At 31.3% G+C, this 22,228-nt stretch overlaps 1 protein-coding gene across 2 annotated transcripts in view; it reads right to left on the bottom strand.

The window, feature by feature from the left end:
• The window catches only part of LOC108909672 (protein grainyhead), a 34,087-nt gene extending 28,248 nt beyond the window's left edge, over window positions 1-5,839 (bottom strand). For both annotated transcript variants that reach the window (XM_018714072.1, XM_018714086.1), the window contains exon 1: window positions 5,563-5,839. In XM_018714072.1, the coding sequence (XP_018569588.1) occupies window positions 5,563-5,774 (212 nt within the window). In that variant the 5' untranslated portion in view covers window positions 5,775-5,839. The remainder of the gene's footprint in view (window positions 1-5,562) is intronic.
• Between the last annotated feature and the right edge of the window lie 16,389 nt (window positions 5,840-22,228).

Below are 22,228 nucleotides of genomic sequence, written 5' to 3'. Positions count from 1 at the left end.
TTGTAGAGTCCATTTAAAAGGATAATTTAGATTCAACTTCACTGGATTATAAGAGCAAGGTTGTTTTGTCAACCGATTAAATTTTCATAGAATTCGAATTCAAAAATTGCACTGCATTACTAGATGAATTTGAATGTCATATTTGTTATTTTTAATAGTAAATAGACAAGAAAAAACAGTGTGCTTATTTCGAAGTGAGTACATAGTGTATTTTGGGTTGATTGTCTAATTTGGCGTTAAAGTCTCCTTACAATAATTTGTGATACGCGTAAATATCGAATAATGCAAATCATACGAGAAATACGTTTATAAATCAACCAGTAAATCTTTGTAGAACCCGTTTAAAAGGATAATTCAGATTCAACTTCACTGGATCATAAGAGCAAGGTTGTTTTGTCAACCGATTAAATTTTCGTAGAATTCAAGTTTAAAAATTGTACTTTATTGCTAGGTGAATTCGAATGAATTATTTGTTAAGTATTTTTAATAGTTAATAGACAAGAAAAACATCTATTTTATACAGTGTGCTTATTTAGAAGTGTACATAGTGTATATCGGGTTGATTGTCTAATTTGGCATTAAAGTCTCCGTACAATAATTTGTGATACGTGTAAATATCTAATAACAATGCAAATCATATGAGAAATACATTTATAAATTAACCAGTAAACCTTTGTAGAGCTCGTTTAAAGGATAATTTAGATTTAACATCACTGGATTATAAAAACAAGGTTGCTTTGCCAACAGATTAAATTTTCGTAGAATTCAAGTTTAAAAATTGTACTTTATTGCTAGGTGAGTTCGAATGAAATATTTGTTAAGTATTTTTAATAGTTAATAGACAAGAAAATACACCTATTTTATACAGGGTGCTTATTTCGAAGTGTGTACATAGTGTATACGGGTTGATTGTCTAATTTGGCATTAAAGTCTCCTTACAATAATTTGTGATGCACTTAATATCTAATAACAATATAAATTATACGAGAAATACATTTATAAATTAACCAGTAAACCTTTATAAAGCCCGTTTAAAAGGATAATTTAGATTTAACATCACTGGATTATAAGAGCAAGGTTGTTTTGCCAACTAATTAAATTTTCCTAGAATTCGAATTGAAAAATTACACTTTATTTGCTAGATGAATTTGAATGAAATATTTGCTATTTTTAATAGTTAATATACAAGAAAATACACCTATTTTATACAGGGTGCTTATTTTGAAGTGTGTACATAGTGTATACTGGTTGATTGTCTAATTTGGCATTAAAGTCTCCTTACAATAATTTCCGATGCGCTTAAAAATCTAATAACAATGAAAATCATTTGAGAAATACATTTATAAATCAACCAGTGAACCTTTGTAGAGCCCATTTAAAATGATAATTTAGATTTAACGTGACTGAATTATAAGAACAAGGTTGTTTTGTCAGATTAAATTTTCGTAGAATTCGAATTTAAAAATTGTACTTCATTGCTAAATGAATTTTAATGAAATAATATACAAGAAAAGACACACAAGATTTTATGCAGGGTGCTTATTTCGAATGTGTACATAGTGTATATCGGGTTGGTTGTCTAATTTGGCATTAAAGTCTTCTTACAATAATTTTAACCGATTAAATTTTCGTAGAATTCAAATTGAAAAATTGTACTTTATTGCTATATTTCTAATTTTTAGTAGCTGATAGACAAAAAAACACCTACTTTATACAGGGGGTGCTTATTTCGAAGTGTGTACATAGTGTTGATTGTGTAATCTAGCATTAAAGTCTCCTTACAATTTATACTGATACGCGTTTAAATTTAATAACAAATGCAAGCAGCTACGGAAAATATATTTTTATATCAAGTAGCAGACCTTTGGAAAGTATATTTAAAAGGATAATTTACGATTTAACGTTACTGGATCTGAAAAACGTCTGTGAACATTTCAAAAATGTCCGTTCTATTAAGCAGATATTATCGATGGAACGGGGAGAACGAGTGTGAGGGCAAACCATAGGCGGGATAGGGTAATGACTTGCAGCAGCATGCGACCTAACTTAGTAATAAATATAATTTTTTTCTCGAGGCCGTATACAGATCAGATGAGAAGTAATACCGCAAACTCACGCGAGGCACCCACAGTATTCCTTATATTTAAATTTAGCCAGGTCCATAAACAACTCCGTATACAAAATCAGAGCATATGCCATTGAGAACGGACCAAAATAAATCCGGGAAAATTATGCAGACCGTCTGGTAACCAAACGGGCGCTATTCACCAGATTTTTTACTGTATTGCTATTGTATGCCGTAATATATAGTACAGGAATACAAACGCTATAAATTTCGACGTCTGTTCGGCTTCCAAAAAGATTCGCATATATTTTACGCTTATTTCTATAACAACCGTTTCACTTTGTGTATTTTTCCTTGAACTATTTTTTCGCACAACGTGGGAGATGGTTTACTACATTTTATGTCAGAAATGTAGGTAACGCATACAAACTGGTCGGTGTTATTAATACTTTCTTACACACATGGTGTAAAAAGAAAACACGGGACATCCCCACACGAAAAAATGCCTCGTTAAAAAAACTATAACTATTATACACTGTAAAAAAATTTCACTCAATTTTACTCAATAAAGTATCAATTTCTGCCCACATCCGATTGAGTAAGATTTTCACACTATTAGTATGAGCAGGTACAACTAAAATTTTGTGAGTGAAACTATTGCAACGGAAGTGAGTGAATTTTGCTCAAATCCGAATTTCTTCTAACTATCAAGTGAGTGACTTTTGACTCTATTCTGAGTATGTAAAACCAATTAAGAGTTGACTTTATCTCTAAATTTAACTATTATTAAGTAATTTTTTCCTCAGACTTGTTTTATATTCTCTTTAAACTTTAATTTAAATATTGTATCAAAGTCATAAACTATTAAGCTGCCACAATGGTTTCTACACAGATCTGTTTTAGTTCTATTTACTAAATATTTAGATTCAGAATACATTTTAGATTTTCGCAAAATAACAAAAAGTAAAAATAAAGGTTGATATACGAGTATAAAAATGAAAAATAAAAAATGGCCCGCTAAAATAAATCGTAAAACAATTGAATTTTATTATCTTTTTATATTTTTGACCTTGATCTTTTTTTTGTATAAATATTATCTGCTATGCGTCTCTTGAAACGAATTTTTACGCAGATTTCACAAAATTGAAAAACATGTTACATTTAAAAAATATAAGTTTGAGTTATACACTGTAAGAAAATTTCACTCAAATTTCACTCAATTTTACTCAATAGTGTATGAATACAACTGAGTGAAACTATTGCATCAGAAATGAGTGAGTTTTACTCAAACCCGAGTTACTGCTAACTGCTAACTATCAATTGAGCGACTTTTGACTCTATTTTGAGTATATAAAACCAATCTAGAGTTGACTTTTTCTCTAATATGATTTAAATTTAACTATTATTGAGTCATTTTTTACTCAGACTTGGTTTTTAATTAAATAAATATTGAGTGCAAAAATAAATCACTCATAAATAATTAATTAAGGGATACAGTGTTGAAATTAATTCACTTCGTGCAGGCCTGCTCCTGTCTTGGCTGAGACCCACTAGCTGAGACCCGCCGCCGCCGGCTAAGGCCTGTTCGCCTAGCGATCACGCTTTTCTGGAGTATCAACTGTGGTCGAGATTACACAAGCAATATGTAAGTGGTGCCATCTTCACGGCGCTATTCAAATTACTCGAAATTTACTCGAAATTAATATTCATTTAAACTCGGTAATGAGGACATTTACTCTGATTTAGGTACAAGTGCACCAAATACGAGTTTACGTGAAGAATTTATTTAAGGAGTACCTATATTTGAGTGAAATTACTCAGTTCTAGTTTAATTATGATCATAAATGAGTAAAATGATCCAAATGCCCAATGTTGAGTGAAAATGTACTCAATAATTTCACTCAAAGGATTTACTCCCAACCTTTATTGCTTTCACTCACACCGACTTTTTTACAGTGTAACTGGAAACCCGGACGTTATAGAAAAATATAACGAAAAACAAAAGAGTATTTACTAAATTAAAACATATCAACAAATAACAAAATTACTCAGCCTTATACCAAAACAACCATCTTTTTTGAAATTTCAGAAAACCCTGCAAGTGTCGAATTTGGTCCACCCTATACAGTATGTTTTTAAGTTCTATGTGATTACTTTAGAAAATTGTTCTTTGGATCATTTTACACTAAAAAGCTTACTAAATTAAGCGTCTAAAGCAAGATACAGGGTGTTAAAGTTTTAAGAAAATATCACATTTATTCAAATACCTCTGAAGATACTTGAAGTAGGTTGATGAAACGTGGACTAATAGTTAATTACAATACAAAAATCAACGACTGGCAGAAACGGTCATAGAGAAACCTAAAATTTCAATGTTACTGAATTTTGTGGAAAGTCGATAAGGTCGTTTAATTCCTGACCTTATTTCTAAGAAAACGGTATTTTTTTTCAATTAATTCGAGAAATTCGTCTATTTTGAGTTATTTTTTTAAATTTAAAATAAGTTTATGGCACAACTGAAAAAACTTAAAATATCTTTAAAACTATTCAATGGTTTCACAAAAAATATACGAATATTTTGTTTCAAATATAATTTTAAATATATATAATAGGGTGGCCTAAAAAAAAACGAATATTTTTTTTCGTGTCTCTTGTGAAAATATGTTAGTTTATCATGTTTAAGAGCCCCCTCAAAAAATCAGCTCAAGATTTTTAAAAATTTCCAAAATCGTCAAAAATGGAATTTTTTTTTCTCGTTATTTTCTAGGTTGAAAAAAATCTCGATTCTAAAAATTTCAAATCGATATTTTAATCTCTAAAGGTCAATCATAATTATTTTAACTTTAAAAGTAGTGTACCTAAAATGTTTTCGAGCGACCTCTAAAAATAAATATCAACGATCTAATAATTTTTTTTATTGAATTTGATGAACAAAAGAATATAAATAAATCACGAGACACTTAAAAAATTTCTCGAGGCAAAATTTACTACCGCACTGTGAGTATCAAATATTTTTTAAAATTTAAGTGTCTTGTGATTTATTTATATTCTTTTGTTCATCAAATTCAATAAAAAAAATTCTTAGTTCGTTGATATTTATTTTTTAGAAATAGCTCGAAAACATTTTAGGTACACTACTTTGAAAGTTAAAATAATTATGAGGGACCTTTAGAGATTAAAACATCGATTTGAAATTTTCAGAATCGAGATTTTTTTCAACCCAGAAAATGATAAAATAACGAGAAAAAAAAATTAAAAAAAATAAATTTTTTACGATTTTGGAAATTTTTTAAAATCTTGAGCGACCTCTAAAAAAATTTTTTTTGAGCTGATTTTTTGAGGGTGCTCTCAAAACATGATAAATTAATTGAGTGCTCAGACAATTAAAAGTTTATCAATAGTTACGCTGTATTTAAAATTGTATTACGAGCTAAAACTTTCCGTATATTTCTGTCACGAACTTGGAAAACGCCCTGTATTGAAATGTCGACACTTACGGCCAGATGTCCGCCAGTTTGTCCTTGGAGTCGGCGGGCAGCGGGGGCAGCTTGTAGTACTCGTAGATCAACCCCATCGTGGTGGACTGATCCTCGGCGCCGCCTCCAATGTTCAACATCGCGGTGGTGGCTGCCGTCAAAGGGTGCTCGTAGTAAGCTCTCCAAGTCTGCTGATCCTCGGGAGGGGCCGCCCCCTCGGGCAGCTCGGCCATACCACGTTGACCGACCACTGGTAAGTCGCTCGCCTGGTGTGAAGACGAGCCGGACGACTCCAAGTTATCTTTCCGCTTCCTGGAACAACAAGGGCAATACTGCAGTCTGGCAAAGATACGATTCGTGCGCGGAAGGAAAGTTACATTTAGAAAACGTAAAGGTTTTATATAACAAATGATACTTGCAGGCTATGGAACGCGAGTTTATTTTAAACAAACGATTATTTATTGTGGTCAAGTGAACTCGTTTATTCATTACTACCAAACGCAAGGTTGTAGGTACTAAAAAAATATTTGCAGTTAATATATCGTGTATAGGTGTTTTAAACAGTTTTGGGGGATACCAAGAATTTTTATAAAGCATTATTTTTAAAACTGCGCTTTAGTTTAGTTAATTTATTGATATATTAGTCCGCATTTCCCTTTTGTTGCCACGTTACCGCTCGGTAGATACGAGTGCTTGCCTCGACCCATTCGACCAGCTTTCCAGCGCTTACAAGTGGTTTTTCAAAAATCGGTTACAGTAACTTTTTTTAATTTTTCTTTGGCGTACTACATTTATTTACACAGTAGCACACCCACTTATTTATTTTTATTTCGTATAAGCTATGAACTAACCAGCATGCACATTAATAGGCCAGGAAAATAAGGTGGGAAATGACCATTTAGCGACTTTTTGTTTCGGCAAGCTGAATTTAATTTTTTAACATATTAGTTTCCACAGTCATAAAAATGGGGGGAAGATTGTTTACAGGTTGGTTAATTGTATAATTTTGACGTAAATTCACGTTTTTCGCTCATAACTTTTTCCGTTCATTTCCACGAGAAAACAGCAAAGTTTTTAGTCTTCAAAAGACCTACAAAACTATCCCTCGAGCGTCAAAAAATATTGATTAGATCAAAAGTTATAAACAAAAGAAGTTTATTTATGACTTTTGAATTAAACATTTATAAACTGCGTTATTATTACCAGAACATTGTGGCATCGCATCCTCTCATTCCTTATCACTGTCTAATAACTCACACGAAATCTGGAATCGATAAGTTGAATACTTTACAAGTTATGGCCTTATAAACAAATTAACTAATTATTAGTCTGGATGATCCCGAGCATCTTCCACAATCGCACTGATTTTTTTCATGGAAGATTTCATAATAATATATTGAAATCTATATATTTTTTTTAATTTCAAATTTGCAACCTGGAAAGTTTTTTATTTTTTAGCCTTAAGTTGCAAAATGAAATATACGACGCACGCGCGTGATATAGCTATATATTATATTTGGAAAGCATATGAAAAGAGTATTAAGTTAAAAAAAAATCGTCAAGATTCGTTGAAAAACAACGGAGTTACAGACTGTCAAAGTTGACGGCCTATTGTTAAACAAATTAGGTTGGTAGCGACAAAAAAAAATACTGTCATAACCGACAACCCGAGTACTTTCCCAGATAAAAATATTTTATTTGTGGAAGTATGTGAAGTGCATAAGAAATATTGTCAAAAGTCAGTGGGTCGCTTGATTTTCGGCGAGTCGTGGCGTGGCTGAAGGTGGGGGAATCGAACGACAGCGAGTCCGAAAAAATATTCATAGTCCTGCCTTTAAATAAGCGAAATTCGCTTGAAAATAATATATTTGAAAGTCCGTTGTTTTTCAACGAATCTCGACGATTTTTTTTTAACTTAAAGCTCTTTTCATAAACTTTCCGAATATGTAATAATATATAACTATATCACGCGCGAGCGTCGTATATTTCATTTTGCAACTAAGGCAAAAAAATAAAAAACTTTTCAGGTTGCAAATTTGAAATTAAAAAAAAAATGATAGATTTCAATGTATAAACGATGATGAAATCTACAATGAAAAAAATCAGTGCGATTGTGGAAGATGCTCGGGATCGTCCAGACTAATAATTAGTTAATTTGTTTATAAGATTTCGTGTGAGTTATTAGACAGTAATAAGGAATGAGAGGATGCGATGCCAAAACGTTCTGGTAATAAATAATAACGCAGTTTATAAATGTTTAAGTCAAAAGTCATAAATAAACTTATTCTGTTTATAACTTTTGATCTAATCAATATTTTTTGACGCTCGAGGGCTAGTTTTGTAGGTCTTTTGAAGACGAAAAAAAAAGTATTTTACTGTTTTTTCGTGGAAATGAACGGAAAAAGTTATAAGCGAAAAACATGAATTTACGTAAAAATTATACAATTAACCACACTGTAAACAATCATCCCCTACATTTTTATGACTGTGGAAACTAATATGTTATTGTACATAATATTTAGCATCTATAGTGATAAATTCAGCTTGCCGAAACAAAAAGTCCCAGCTTTTTTCCTGGCCTATTTATGTAAAGGCGACTGAGCCACATGCACACCTGGGTATTTTTCAATGAAATCTTGAATTACTTGGCGATAACTGTTATCACCCTTACCGTAACACTGTATCTGATATATTTTTTGCTGTAAAGTTAACATTTATCCGATAATAATTAATTACTGTTGGGGGTTTTAACGAAATATGTTATTTTATTCTATTTGAAATAAAAATAGAATTAAAGTAGGCTAATTTTGCCACAAATTGGAATTATGTCGTTTCTTTTAATTTGGAGCAACTTTTCTTAGTGACACTTTTCAGAAATATTAAAAGTAAAGGTAGTTTACTCTCGTGACATTTTCAGATTTTTTTATTTTCTGAACACCCCGTACATGAAATGTCAAGTTTCACCATGGCAACCTCATTTTAAATTCAAGCAAAACTTTCTATCAAGTGTGCCTTTTTTCCGTAAAATGTGAAATAAAAAAGTTTTTCCTCTTATTCACCCTAACGGCGGACATACTGTATTTCTATTATTTAACAAATATGCAAAAAAATGAAGGATAGTACCTATTTCTCATCTTTCCATTGGAAATCTCGTTTTTGAGCTACAGGGCGTTTTTTTTAAATAATTGTCTAATATTTTTTTATTTGTTTGTGCCATTTTTGAAATGTTTACATCTCGGAAGGTTTTCTCCTCTCATTCTCAAAACTATATATTTTTTTGTGTAAAATTGAAAAAAAAAAGGTTTGAGAACGAAAAAGAAATCTTTTTCACTAAACCAGTTTAATCTTTTGATTTCATTTCATTAGCAAAACACAATGTCGTTTTTATGTTAAATTAAAAGTACCTATCTACAACTTTTGTCGACACTGGACTGATAGTTACAAATAAGGACTAGTAGCTGATCAGTACCTATAAAATAAAAGTTTTTGTAGTCTAATGTAATAATAAATAAAAACGGTAAGTGCTCGGCTACTTGCGCAAATAATACATATTAACTAGGTGACTTAAGACACAGAAACAGGTTTATAATGAATTTATAACAGCACCAGAGGGTGTATCTGGTAAAGGTTTCAATTGAACACAATAGCGTTGGGAAATAGACATTTTCATTTTAATTTAGTGAACGCAAATATTGCGACAATACGGGCTGCTGCAGGGTACTATCGGGCTCAAAATTCACGCAAGTTTTGAATTTCGCGCACACGAAAGGACAACGCGTTTTCATTGTTGAGCAGCACTTTAAAAATAATGAAGGTTTGGCATCTACAGTTCGTACAGTTTCGTACAAAATATTGTCGGAATAGCGATTTAACTTCATCAACTGTGAAGAGATTAATTGAAAAATTGAGGGAGACTGGATTAATTAGTCATCTTAAACACTCTAGCCGTTCAACACACAACATCGAAGCAGTCCGTGAGAGTGTTGCTGAGAGTCCAGGAACATCAATTTGGCACCGTTGTCAAAAATTTGACGTTTCGAGAAGCTCTCTACAGTGTATTCTCACGAAAGCTTTGCATCTTCGTGCTTATAAAGTTCAATTCACTCAAGAACTCAAGCCTATTGACCACGCAAAGCGAAGAGAGTTCGTTGAATGGATTATGGAACAAATGGATGCTGATTTTTCGAACAAAATCATCTTCAGGGATGGTTCAGAAAATCCACGAGTGATTGTTGAGAAACAAATGCATCCATGTTTGATGCTGATTTTGGGCTGGAGGCAATCGCGACATGATAATCCAGTTTTTTTACGCCTAAATTGCAAGATACGGATGTAGACGACATGTGGATTCAACAAGACGGTGCAGCATGCCTACAACCCGAGAAATAATTCAATTTTATAGAAACATGTTTTATATTGTTATTGTATATTAATGTATCGTTTGTTTAATACAAAATTGAATAGTTATGGTCAAATGATTTATATACTTATTTTAAGAATATATTTGGATATGAATATTTCTCAGTAATAAAAAATATTTTGTTTCAACCTCACAACACCTAGTACAACAGGCTAGGATCGTTCGCAAGTTTAACCTGTTTAACCAACCGGACATACATAGGTCGGTTTGGGACTTACTGATGGTTCTCATCATTATGTTGTTACAATGATCCAGCTGCTTTAATGTCGTTAGTCACAAGGAGATGTGTATACATAGAGCGTAAGTGGCTTCATCTATCCTGCTACTTCCCCCCTACACCATTCTGTGACCTGCTACAATTTTCTTTCAAAAAAACATAAGTTTGATTATAATATGCTACATTTGTCTTGAATAACTCCTACATTAATACTAAATTTTAAAAATATACAGGGTGTTCCTAAATAAGTGTCGCAACGGAAAACTGTCTCCGGGCTTTCGTTTTCGAGATACACGGTGTCAAAACTTTTTTTCAGATTTTTACCAATACCTTAGGAACCGTTTGAACTACAGGACTGAGCTTGTACACACATTACCACTATTAATAGCTACTTGTTGCAAGTGTTGTTAAATTTCGTTAAACTTGTTAATTATTACTATCTATCTTTTGAATTACAAAAGATTTTTGAAACGTTAGCAAAATGTTTGTTTTTGTTCATAAAAAGTAATTTTTCTTGAAAACGGTTGACTTTAGAGCAATGAACCAAGAGAACTCTTTTTGTGTAAAATTCATTGGAGCTTCAGATTTTGCTGTCAAATGTCAATTTTTCCAGTGGCGTAAAAGTTAGAGGGGAAAAACCTTTACGATACCTTAAAATCTCCACCACTGGCACGTTCAATGAATTCGAGAAGAGTGCGAAAAAGTAGCTATTACTAGTGGTGATGCGTGTACAAAAACTCCTGTCCTGTCCTGTAGTTCAAACGGTTCCTAAGATATTGGCAAAAAATTTTTAAAAAATGAAAGTTTTGACACCGTGTATCTCGAAAACGAAAGCCCAGAGAAAAAAATGGAAGAGGAAAAGAATGTTTATTTATTCAAGAGGAATTTAGTGTTCCGTTGCGACACTTATTTAGGAACACCTTGTATAATTTTTAAGTTTTGAAACAAATATGTTTGAAGTTTATGATGAACTGTAAGAGATATTTATTGTAGCTAAAGTCCGAGATAATAAATTTCAAAACTATAAAAGATTTGAATTAAATTATATATATTTACAAATAATATAAATTCTAAGAAAAATGATAAACTACAGAAAATATTTCACATAGTTTGACGAAAGTATATACATTTAAATAGAATAAAATAACATAACGGCAAATAATTCCATTTAAAGCTATCTGCTCATTTGATCCAAATACTTTTTTTTCTGTGCGAACCAATAAAAAATTACAATTTAAAACTTGTGTTTTCTATCAAATTACTTCTTGCGTGAATTTTGGGATACTCTTTGCAACGAAAACGTAAACTTTTTTCAATAACTTTAAAAGTGAACAGTAGTGAAATGCCAAAGCAAATTACATTTCATTTATACGATAGCGCGGTATTCCTGCGTGAAAAAACTTAAAAGCTTAATTGTAGCCACAATCAAATTGCGTGTTAGTATGTGGTTTAATGTATGTGTTTATCCAACAGGTCCAATTTCTAAACATTATCATTAAAAATGTCGTAAAACTTCTATACGCCTCGGCGCTGTTTTGCTTTTTTTATTACGTGAAACTACTGAAATGTGCGGGCAACTCGATCCGCATTATTCAAATGTTGCCATTTTAAAAGAAAGTTGATAAATGGGATGACATCAATACCCAGAGGAATTTTACATTACGTGCCTATAAAAATTCTACGTGTCTCAAATTCCATATTCGATCTAGATACACACATTACATTCAAAACATCGAAATTTGTTATGAAAAACGTTACATGTAGAAAAAAACAGTTACCTAAATCAACCGTAATGTTACCCAACCAATCGTTACAGCGCTGCGAAGGGGTAGAAAATAAGAAGTGACAGTAAAAAATGAATACAAGTAAATTATATCACTAGGAAGCACCATTAAGGGAGTATATACGAGGAGGCTTGCGTTGTTCAAAATAATTGCACCATTAATATCCACGAAGGCAAAAAATTGTATCTAAAATCTTATAAATCGCACCTTATCAATAACGGCGCCGAAATGGGATGCGAAATCTCCCAATGGATTGTGTGTTTAACGTGGCAGAAGGACTCGAGCCCGACAGTGACGGATTGGTAGCGATTTGGACCCTAAAGGTACCTAATGATCTAGGAATAATATATAGTCACCGCTTTTTAAGTGCAGCTACCTAAGCTTCCATCCGCAAATACAGATATTAGTCTCGAAGTTTGACGGCTCATATTTTAGATGTTTAGGATCGCATTGTTTTCGTCCAAGTGGTTTATTTTTGTGTACAAAAGGTGTATTAGCGATTCTGTGATTCGAAAGATAGGTAAAAAAGTACAAAAACGGAAAATATGTATGAATAACAGGGGTGGGAGGTTCATTTAAATAATACTTTGTGTTTACACTGAAAAAACTGTTTCAGTGACAATTACTAGACCGATGACCTGAAGATTAGTAGGCACGGTGATTGGTTTTGTAGGAAAAACACGCCGTTATTAAATATGTATGTATGCAGGTTTTAATAACGATTGAAAATTGTCGCGTGACGTCACGTAACCACCGATGGGAGGAGAAAACGTTTTAATAGCAGTGGTTTTAATGAATAATCCCACCGGGTATTCTCTACATTAGATTACCGGCCGTAGTAACTAGAATCATAAAATCCATTCATGATGACAAATTACTTGCCTGGTTTATTTACATTAAACTGCAGTTTTAACACGAAGCCATTACCTTTATAACTAACAATTTGTAGATTTTTACCAGCTGTTTATCTTCATTCCGCATCTGGTTAGGCGCCAGTGAATATTTTTTGCAAATTCCTTTTCTCATATTTAATAAATAGTTCGTTCCATATTGTTTATAACCATTTTTGACACTACAGGTTTACCGTATGGTACACCTGTTTAACAATACAAAATTTCACATTTTTTATGCTTTTCGTACTTTTAAGTTGTAATAAAGCTCAAACAATAATTACATTTGCAGCAATTTATAATTTCACTGTATCTGTGGGTGTATTATTTACAGTGTATTTACGTTACGAACTACGCTTTCTCCAATGGATAAAATACGGAATTTCGTACACGCAAACGTATTTTTATAGTGGTATAATTTGAAATGAAATTAATATTTCAAAAAGACTTATTAATGTGTAAAAGCAAAATTGAAGTATAAATTCCTTCTGCAAAAAAGATATACACCGGAAAAAAACAGGGTAAATTTACATTATATTTACAAGACATTGTAAATATACAGTGAAAATACTAGTAATGCAATTTTCCTTTCGATTGTAATTGCCGACTACTAACCGATTTTATTGGTTGTAATTTTACAATATTCTTTTTTGTAGTGTACACGTAGGTGCAAAACAAGGGGCAACTTAATTTTCATTATGTATAACCAAAAAGAATACATACAGTTTTTCAGAAAATACAGTAAAACTGCTAGTAAAATTACATCAACTGTAATTTTGCTTTAAATGTATTTTCTCTGGAGCTTCTCGTTTCAACTATGTATTCTGCAGGCGTATTAATTGTAATTTTACAATATCTTAATATATTGTAATAATTGTAATTTTACAGTATTCATTTTTGCAGTGTGCAATTGGCGCAAAGCAAAAGGATCACTTAATTCTTGTTATCTGTAATTTTACTCTAAATTTAATGTAATTTCCCCTAATTTTTTAAATTTCTATAGAAATCTCAGAACGTGTTTTGCTGACAAAACTTAATTTGTATTACTCGTGTATAAATACATAAATCATTTTCTTTCTCGAAATATGCAGTAGAATAACTTATGTAATTTTACTCTAGAATGGATACATTTTTCTCTAAATTGAATGTAATTTCCTCTAAATTTTTTAATATCAATAGGAATTTCAGAACGTGTTTTGCTGACAAATGTAATTTTACAATATTCGTTTATACAACTGTAGACTTACTGCAAAGCAAATATTATCATTATTTATGTTTGAATAGTTGATGTAATTTTACTCTACAGTTTTATCTAAATTTAATGTAATTTTCCTGTAATTTCCACAGGGTATATCGCTTATAATGCTGTAGTTTTACAATACATCGTATTGTCGTCGTACAATTAATTCGAAAGTCATGTAAAAAAGTAAATAAATCCAAAAATTATAAATATAGAAAATCTGTTTATTTTTCACACCTGTTATTAAAACATTAGTAATAATAATATATATGGAAAGTCTTTGCATCATTTGAGGAGGAAAAGAGATCGTAATCTTGCAGAAAATTATTGAAGAGTCGTTTTATATTTTTCGCAGTGTACGTTGGCGCAGATTTATATAAATTACGCGGAGATATCCGATACTCGGTTAGAGCGAGACGTATTTTTTTTGTGAAACTAGAAATTTCATCGTCTAGCCGGGACACCTAATAAACTTATTGAATAATTCTTATCAGCGCCGTATATCATTGAGTCGAAAGTGCAATACGACTTAAAACCTCATAAATAAATCCGATACGATTTGAAAGTACTGGAAGAAAACTCGGAGAAAATTTAATTTCACAAAATGCTCGCCTACCGAAGCGATATCCTTCCTTGTTTTACGCATGGCAGGATAAGGAGTGATATTAATTAAGAAGGGTGTGGTTGGTTTTTACGGATTTATCTAACTTAGCCATTCGTCATTTTAAACAACTTTCCCGCATATATCAGCACTGTTATAGGATCTAGATATCTCTGTAATCGTTTTTAAATGTCAACCGGGCTGATTCTAATCGCTTAGCCAAATTAAAGCGTGCAGTTGATACAAATTCATTTGAATAATGAATTCCTTGCAATACCTATGTCCCAAATTCTCGAGCACACGGAAACTTCTGCTACCTGACATCCATATTCAAGAATAAAGGGTATTACGAACACTATGCATTTTCCGTGATTTCATATCCTGTCATACATCTTATTTTATCGAAAATATCGAAAATTAATAGGAGCACGATATGACACAAAAACAATGTACGTGTCAAATCTGACATTTTCTTAAAAATACCAAAAATATAATTTCTTCATATTTCGTGATGTTTATATTTCTGTTTTACATCTAGGTTTCAATTTTTCAACCCTCATTTCAGTAATTCTTTTAGAGAGATGTCTAATTTGACAGCTACGTACCTAAAAAATGTAATTGTTCTTGAACAAGCCGTTTACCATATTTTTTTCTAAGAAAATACTGTTAAAAAATTTAGAATAGCTTTCTACAGAGGAAGTGCTAATACTAATAATAGAAAAATTTCAAGGTCCGACAGTAAATCGTACATTCCAGGTTTGTACTTTGTTTTGGCATAACATTGTAAAAAATAGATTTTCTCGCAGAACTATAATTTCGAACTTCTACAGGGAAACACCCAACGCATTTTCATGATTAATATAAATTAAGTTTAAAACAACTGTTTTGTTTTATATTTCTGACATACAAAAAAAATTTCTTGATTTAAATGTACAACATTTGATTTTAAGGTATCGCACATTTATATATACGCAAGAAAATATTTTCTTCTTTCAAGACAATTATTTATTTATTTAAATACTTTAAATTTCCATCCAGAAATATAATTTCTTACTTTAAAAATAGGCAGCATTTAAAATAAATATTTGATACTTACGGTTAAACGAACTCTTATTCTTAATTTTATGATCTACATAGATTTTATAGAAACATATTTTGTATTGTATATTAATGTATGGTTTGTTTAATACAAAATTGAATAGTTTTGGTCAAATGATTGTATATACTTATTTTAAGAATATATTTGGATATAAATATTTCTCAGTAATAAAATATATTTTGTTTCAAACTCACAACACCTAGTACAACAGCTAGGATCGTTCGTAAGTTTAACCAACCAGATATAAGTCGGTTTGGGACTTATAGATGGTCCTCATCATTATGTTGTTAGAAGTATCCAGCTGCTTTAGTGTCGTTACTCACAAGGAGATGTGTATACACAGAGCGTAAGTGCTGTCACCTACAATTTTCTTTCAAGAAAATATAAGTTTGATTATAATATGCTACATTTGTTTTGAATAATTCCTACATTAATACTAAATTTTAAATATACATACAGTGTGACCCATTTCAAATGGAAACACTCGCGTACAAAAGTTGTTTCTGGACCGATTTGAACCGGATTTTTTTTAAAAGATAGATCTCCAAAACCACTCTCATGATGCAAAATTAGAAGGTGAAATTTTGATTTTCAAGGCCTACTATGAATTTTTGTCACTGTCAAATTTTACAAAAACTGTTTAGCGATTTTTTTATTTAAAATCTATCTACGGCACTGGATTCTGCATCCCCTAAAACGGTTTCATGCCAAATTTCATAAATAAATATTTTATANAGTCCAAGATAATAAATTTCAAAACTATAAAATATTTGAATTAAATTATATATATTTACAAATAATATAATTTCTAAGAAAAATTATGGATTACAGCAAATAATTCAATTTAAAACTATCTGGTCATTTGATCCAAATACTTTTTTTTTCAGTGTATATCGCATGGAATCTATGGAATTAAATTTTGACCCAAAATATGTTACAAGTGAGAAATAAAGTGTACAAAGTGGTAAGGAAAATCGTACAGACATTGAAAGGTTGTTTTCGTATAAGTTGATTCTAGAATCTCCTCATTAATAGTGACGAAGAGATCTAATAATTTAATCAAAAGGGTAATTGTGGTTGTAGATAGAGCGCCGTCCACTTTTATGTCCCATTTTGTCTAAAAAAACAGACAAAAAAGTTTCTAGTTCAGTTTTAGTAGGTTATTATCACTTCAATTGTCATTGTCACGGAAGCACGTGTCTTACAGTTTAAGTTTAAGTCAAAATAATTTGTGAGCAAATGTTTACGTCAAGTCATTTATTTTCCTGGTATCTTACTTTCTCTTTTTACGGCGGTTCCAAAAATATTCCTTGTATTATTGTGGTTTATTTACTTGATAAATATCTTCTCCAAGTTTGTCAACACCCTGTATAACCAAACGCATGATCTTTTTAAGTAAGTATATTTCAAACAACCTGTGACTTAAAATGTATTTGACATGTTCAGGACTATTCACAAATAAAGCGGCCACGTGTAGATCGGCGCGTTGTCCTGAATCCACCTCTGTTAGTTACGTCATGTACGATTTACTGGCGGATCTTAGAATAATTTCATTAAAATTCAACTACAACTACAACTATGTAATTGGTTTTTTTATATAATTTATAATCTATGGATTTTCTATAAAAAAATACTTTAATATTTTTCTAAGAACTTTATTTTATTCTCATAATAAAAATAACTGTAGTTCCGAAAACAAGTCATTTTATTATCGATGTCTTTTTATTGCATAATCATTAAATATTCTGTTTGATAAACGATTGTATGTGAGAATAAATAATAGTTTTTTTGAGTTTTTATAAATAAATATTAATATTCAATTTTAAGAAAGTTTTGTCAGTGTGGTACATTTATACGTGCATACATGATGATTATTACAATAAATCCATTTAGTTTACATTTTTTGATAAAAGTTTATGATTAAGGATTTAATCAGTAGCGTAGATATGGGAACCTGTTTTACCCTGTATCTTTTGTGCCAATTTATATTATGATTTTGAATTACACTCGACTCATCCTGCATACCATGAAGATGCGACTAAGAGAAGGTCAACGCGGAACGTTTTTTTTGGCGCACCATGTATACTGAATACTTGCAATTTCCAAGATAGCAAAGCTGTACCAAAATGGCATTTGATTCGAGTTGAGAAACACGGCACCGGCCATTATTATTTCGCATGCAGTCGTATCTGATGTGGAGGCTAATTATTTTTTACAAATAAGTCCATAACGAATTAAAATGCCTGGCAAAAAATTAATTGTAAGCCATCTGTAAGAGTATTTATTTTTAACTAGCTTTCTCTATTAAAAATAATGGAATGTCTTACGGTGTACGTGGAAAGCATATACATTCGGTTAGCTTTAATCGAATAACATTTACATAAACCACGGAATCACTACAAATCATACCCTTTATAATAAAGTCAACGAATATTAGTATTCAAAACACAGACATTAATTTCTGTATAAATAATTGCAATGATAAATTAGGAGAACTCCGTACTGTAATAATTTTAAAACATAGGCGGTTATACCATATATCATGCCCACTATATATTCAATCAAAGTAATGGGACAGTGTATGTGAGTTGAAAGACAAAAAAGATTTAAAATTTTTTTTACATTTTATCTAACAAAGCCCATTTTTAATAATTATTAATAATTATCTGAAACAAAAAACAATCCATTCAAATGCATTATGTTGCAAATTTTTAAATAAATAAATTATCTCCTATTCTTGTTTTTAATAGCCGTAACATCCGTTTGGATAAAGACAAACACGAAATTCATCCACAATTGATTTATCTATTTTATGCAATGATATATTGAAAAATCTTACTTAAAACTAGTAGGAAGCTTTGTCTTCATCTTTGTGTCTCATCAGATCTAAAATTAAAAAATTTGCCCATGTTTTGAACATTTCACTCAACCATGGATGTAGTCCCGCATCCAAAATCATTAAAAATTAATTCTTTCGGTAACCGAAGTGACACCACCTCAAGGAGTAAGTTTAGAAGATTTATATCACGATATGCCAACTTCCATAATTAGATATTTTTAGTGAAAATGTTATATCAACCACATCTCGGTGATTTTACCCATGTTTTGAACATTTTATTCAACTATGGATGTAATCGCGCAATCATTAAAACGTAGTTCTTTCGCTAGCCGAATTGGCACCACCTCAAGGAGTAAATCTAAAAGATGTATATTATATATCAAGATATATCAACGGTTTTCTCTATTCACAATTCCTTCAATCATGGATATAATCTCGCATCCAAAATCATTAAAACGTAATTTTTTTCGCTAGACCAGGCGGCACCACCCCAAGGAGTAAATCTAGAAGATTTATATCAAGATATATCGACGGTTTTTTTAATCCATAATTAGATTTTTTTGGGAAAATTTTATATCAACTCCATCTCGATTATTTTACCCATGTTTTGAACATTCTATTCAACTATAGATGTAATCTCACATCCAAAACGTAATTCTTTCGCTAGTCGAAGTGGTACCACCTGAAGGAGTATATCTAGAATGTTTATATCAAGAAATATCAATGTTTTCTTCCATAATTAGATTTTTTTAGAGAAAATTTGATATCAACCCCATCTCGATAATTTTACCCATGTTTTGAACATTTTATTCAACTATGGATGTAAGTAATCCTGCATCCAAAATCATAAAAACATAATTCGTTCGCTAGTCAAATTGGCACCACCTCAAGAAGAAAATCTCGAAGATTTATATAAAGATAAATATGTCAACCGTATTTTTCCACAATTAGATTTTATAGTGAACATTTGATATCAACCCCACTCGATGATTTTACCCATGTTTTGAACATTTTATTCAAACATGGATGTAATCAAGATATGTTAACGGTTTTTTTCCATAATTAGATATTTTTACTGAAAATGTTATATCAACCACGTCGCGGTGATTTTACCCATGTTTTGAACGTTTTATTCTACTATAGATATAATCCCGCATCCAAAATCATTAAGACAAATTTTTCGCTGGCCGAAGTGACAGCACCTGAGGGAGTATATCTAGATTTATAGAAAGATATATCAATGGTTTTTTATCCATAATTAGATTTTTTTATAGAACATTTGATATCAACCCCATTCGATGATTTGACCCATGTTTTGAACATTTTATTCAACCGTGGATGTAGTCCCGCATCCAAAATCATTAAAATGTAATTCTTTCGCTAGCCGNAAGATATATCAATGGTTTTTTATCCATAATTAGATTTTTTTATAGAACATTTGATATCAACCCCATTCGATGATTTGACCCATGTTTTGAACATTTTATTCAACCGTGGATGTAGTCCCGCATCCAAAATCATTAAAATGTAATTCTTTCGCTAGCCGGATTGGTACCACTCCAAGGAGTAAATTTAGAAGATTTATATCAAGATATATCCACGGATTTTTTATCCATAATTAGATTTTTGTGGGAAAATTTTATATCAACCCCATCTCGATAATTTTACGCATGTTTTGAACAATTTATTCAACTATGAATGTAATCCCGCATCCAAAATCATTAAAACATAAATTTTTCGCTAGCCAAAGTGGCACCACCTCTAGAAGGCTTATATCAAGATATAACAACGGTTTTTAAATCCATAATTAGATTTCTTTAGTGAAAATTTGATACCAACCCATGTTTTGAACATTTTATTCAACTATGGATGTAATCTCACATCCAAAATCATTAAAACGCAATTCTTTCGCTAGTCGAAGTGGCACCACATGAAGGAGTATCTAGAATATTTATATCAAGATATATCAATGTTTTTTTTCCATAATTAGATTTTTTTAGAGAACATTTGATATCAACCAATCTCGATAATTTTACCCATGTTTTGAACATTTTATTCAACTGTGGATGTAAGCCTGCATCCAAAATCATTAAAACGTAATTCACACGCTAGTCGAATTGGCACCACCTTAAAAAGAAGATCTAGAAGATTTATATCAAGATATGTGAACGGTTTTTTCCAAATTAGATTTTATATTGAACATTAACAACCACATTTCGATAATTTTACCCATGTTTTGAACATTTTATTCAACCTTGGATCCTGCATCCAAAATCATTAAAATTCTTTCGCTAGACGAAGTAGATCTAGAAGATTAATATCAAGATATGTCAACGTTTTTTTTTTCCATAATTAGATGTTTTTAGTAAAAATGTTATATCTACCACGTTTTATTCTACTATACTATGGATGTAATCCCGCATCCAAAATCATTAAAACATAAATTTCTCGCTAGCCAAAGCGGCACCACCTGTAGGAGTGGATCTAGAAGGGTTATATCAAGATATAGCAACGGTTTTTTAATCCATAATTAGATTTGTTTAGTGAAAATTTGATACCAACCCCATCTCGACGATTTTACCCATGTTTTGAACATTTTGTTTAACCATGTATGTAATCCCGCATCCAAAATCATTAAAACGTGACTCTTTCGCTAGTTGAAGTGGCACCACCTGAAAGAGTATCTAGAATATTTATATCAATATATGTCCAGGGTTTTTTCTATAATTAGATTTTTCTAGTGAAAATATCAACCACATCTCGTTGATTTCACCCATGTTTTGAACATGTTCAACTATGGACGTAATCCCGTATATCTTTCTTCATTTCTTTCGCTAGCCGAAGTGGCACCACCTGAAGGAGTAAATCTAGAAGATTTATATCAAGATATGTCAACGGTTTTTTTTTCTCCATATCCGTCTACGTTTCAGCGTCAAACGGATTGAAAGTTCAGCGCAAACTTATTAAATGTAACCTACAAAGAAGACTAAATTCATTGAACCCGTTGTAGACGTTGAAAGAAATTTCGATATATCGTCTATTATATTATTTAAAAGCAAATTAGGATTGACACAGATATCAAAATAAATTGCTGACCGTGTGTGTTCTAATCTACAGCTAATAATACGTTGCTTTATCTCATCCAGATTGGCGATTTTTATTAATTAGTTGTAGCGTATTAGAAGTAACTGTTCATCCTTATTATAAACATCTCATTATACGCACCTTAAATAGTATAGTATGTAAATTCGTCCGTCAAAAAAATCGACGGGTTTAATCTGTCTTGGGCAGGGTAAAGTATCAGTATTTTCTAGAGCATTCGATAGCGTTGAGTTGGCTCCTAAAACGTACGTTTTTTGTTGCGAAATTTTTTTTAAGCTTTGATGGATCGTGCCTTCAAAAATTGCATAATAATGTATTAGTTTAATGCATGGGTTTTACGTCACTTTTGACAGCTCGCGTATTTTACGACCCCGCGCTTTTAAAATCACCTGTAAATTATGTACGTGCACTGTTCAAGGAAATAAAACATGAGTAATATATTTGCTTCATCAATATTAATATAAAAAATACGATTTCACGATTAAGTTGTTATAT

Source organism: Anoplophora glabripennis, unplaced genomic scaffold (genome assembly GCF_000390285.2).
Source record: "Anoplophora glabripennis isolate ALB-LARVAE unplaced genomic scaffold, Agla_2.0 scaffold9, whole genome shotgun sequence".
Taxonomy (NCBI): Eukaryota; Metazoa; Arthropoda; class Insecta; order Coleoptera; family Cerambycidae; genus Anoplophora; species Anoplophora glabripennis.
Note: the sequence above shows the minus strand (reverse complement) of the source record. Positions and strands in the feature narration are given on the sequence as shown.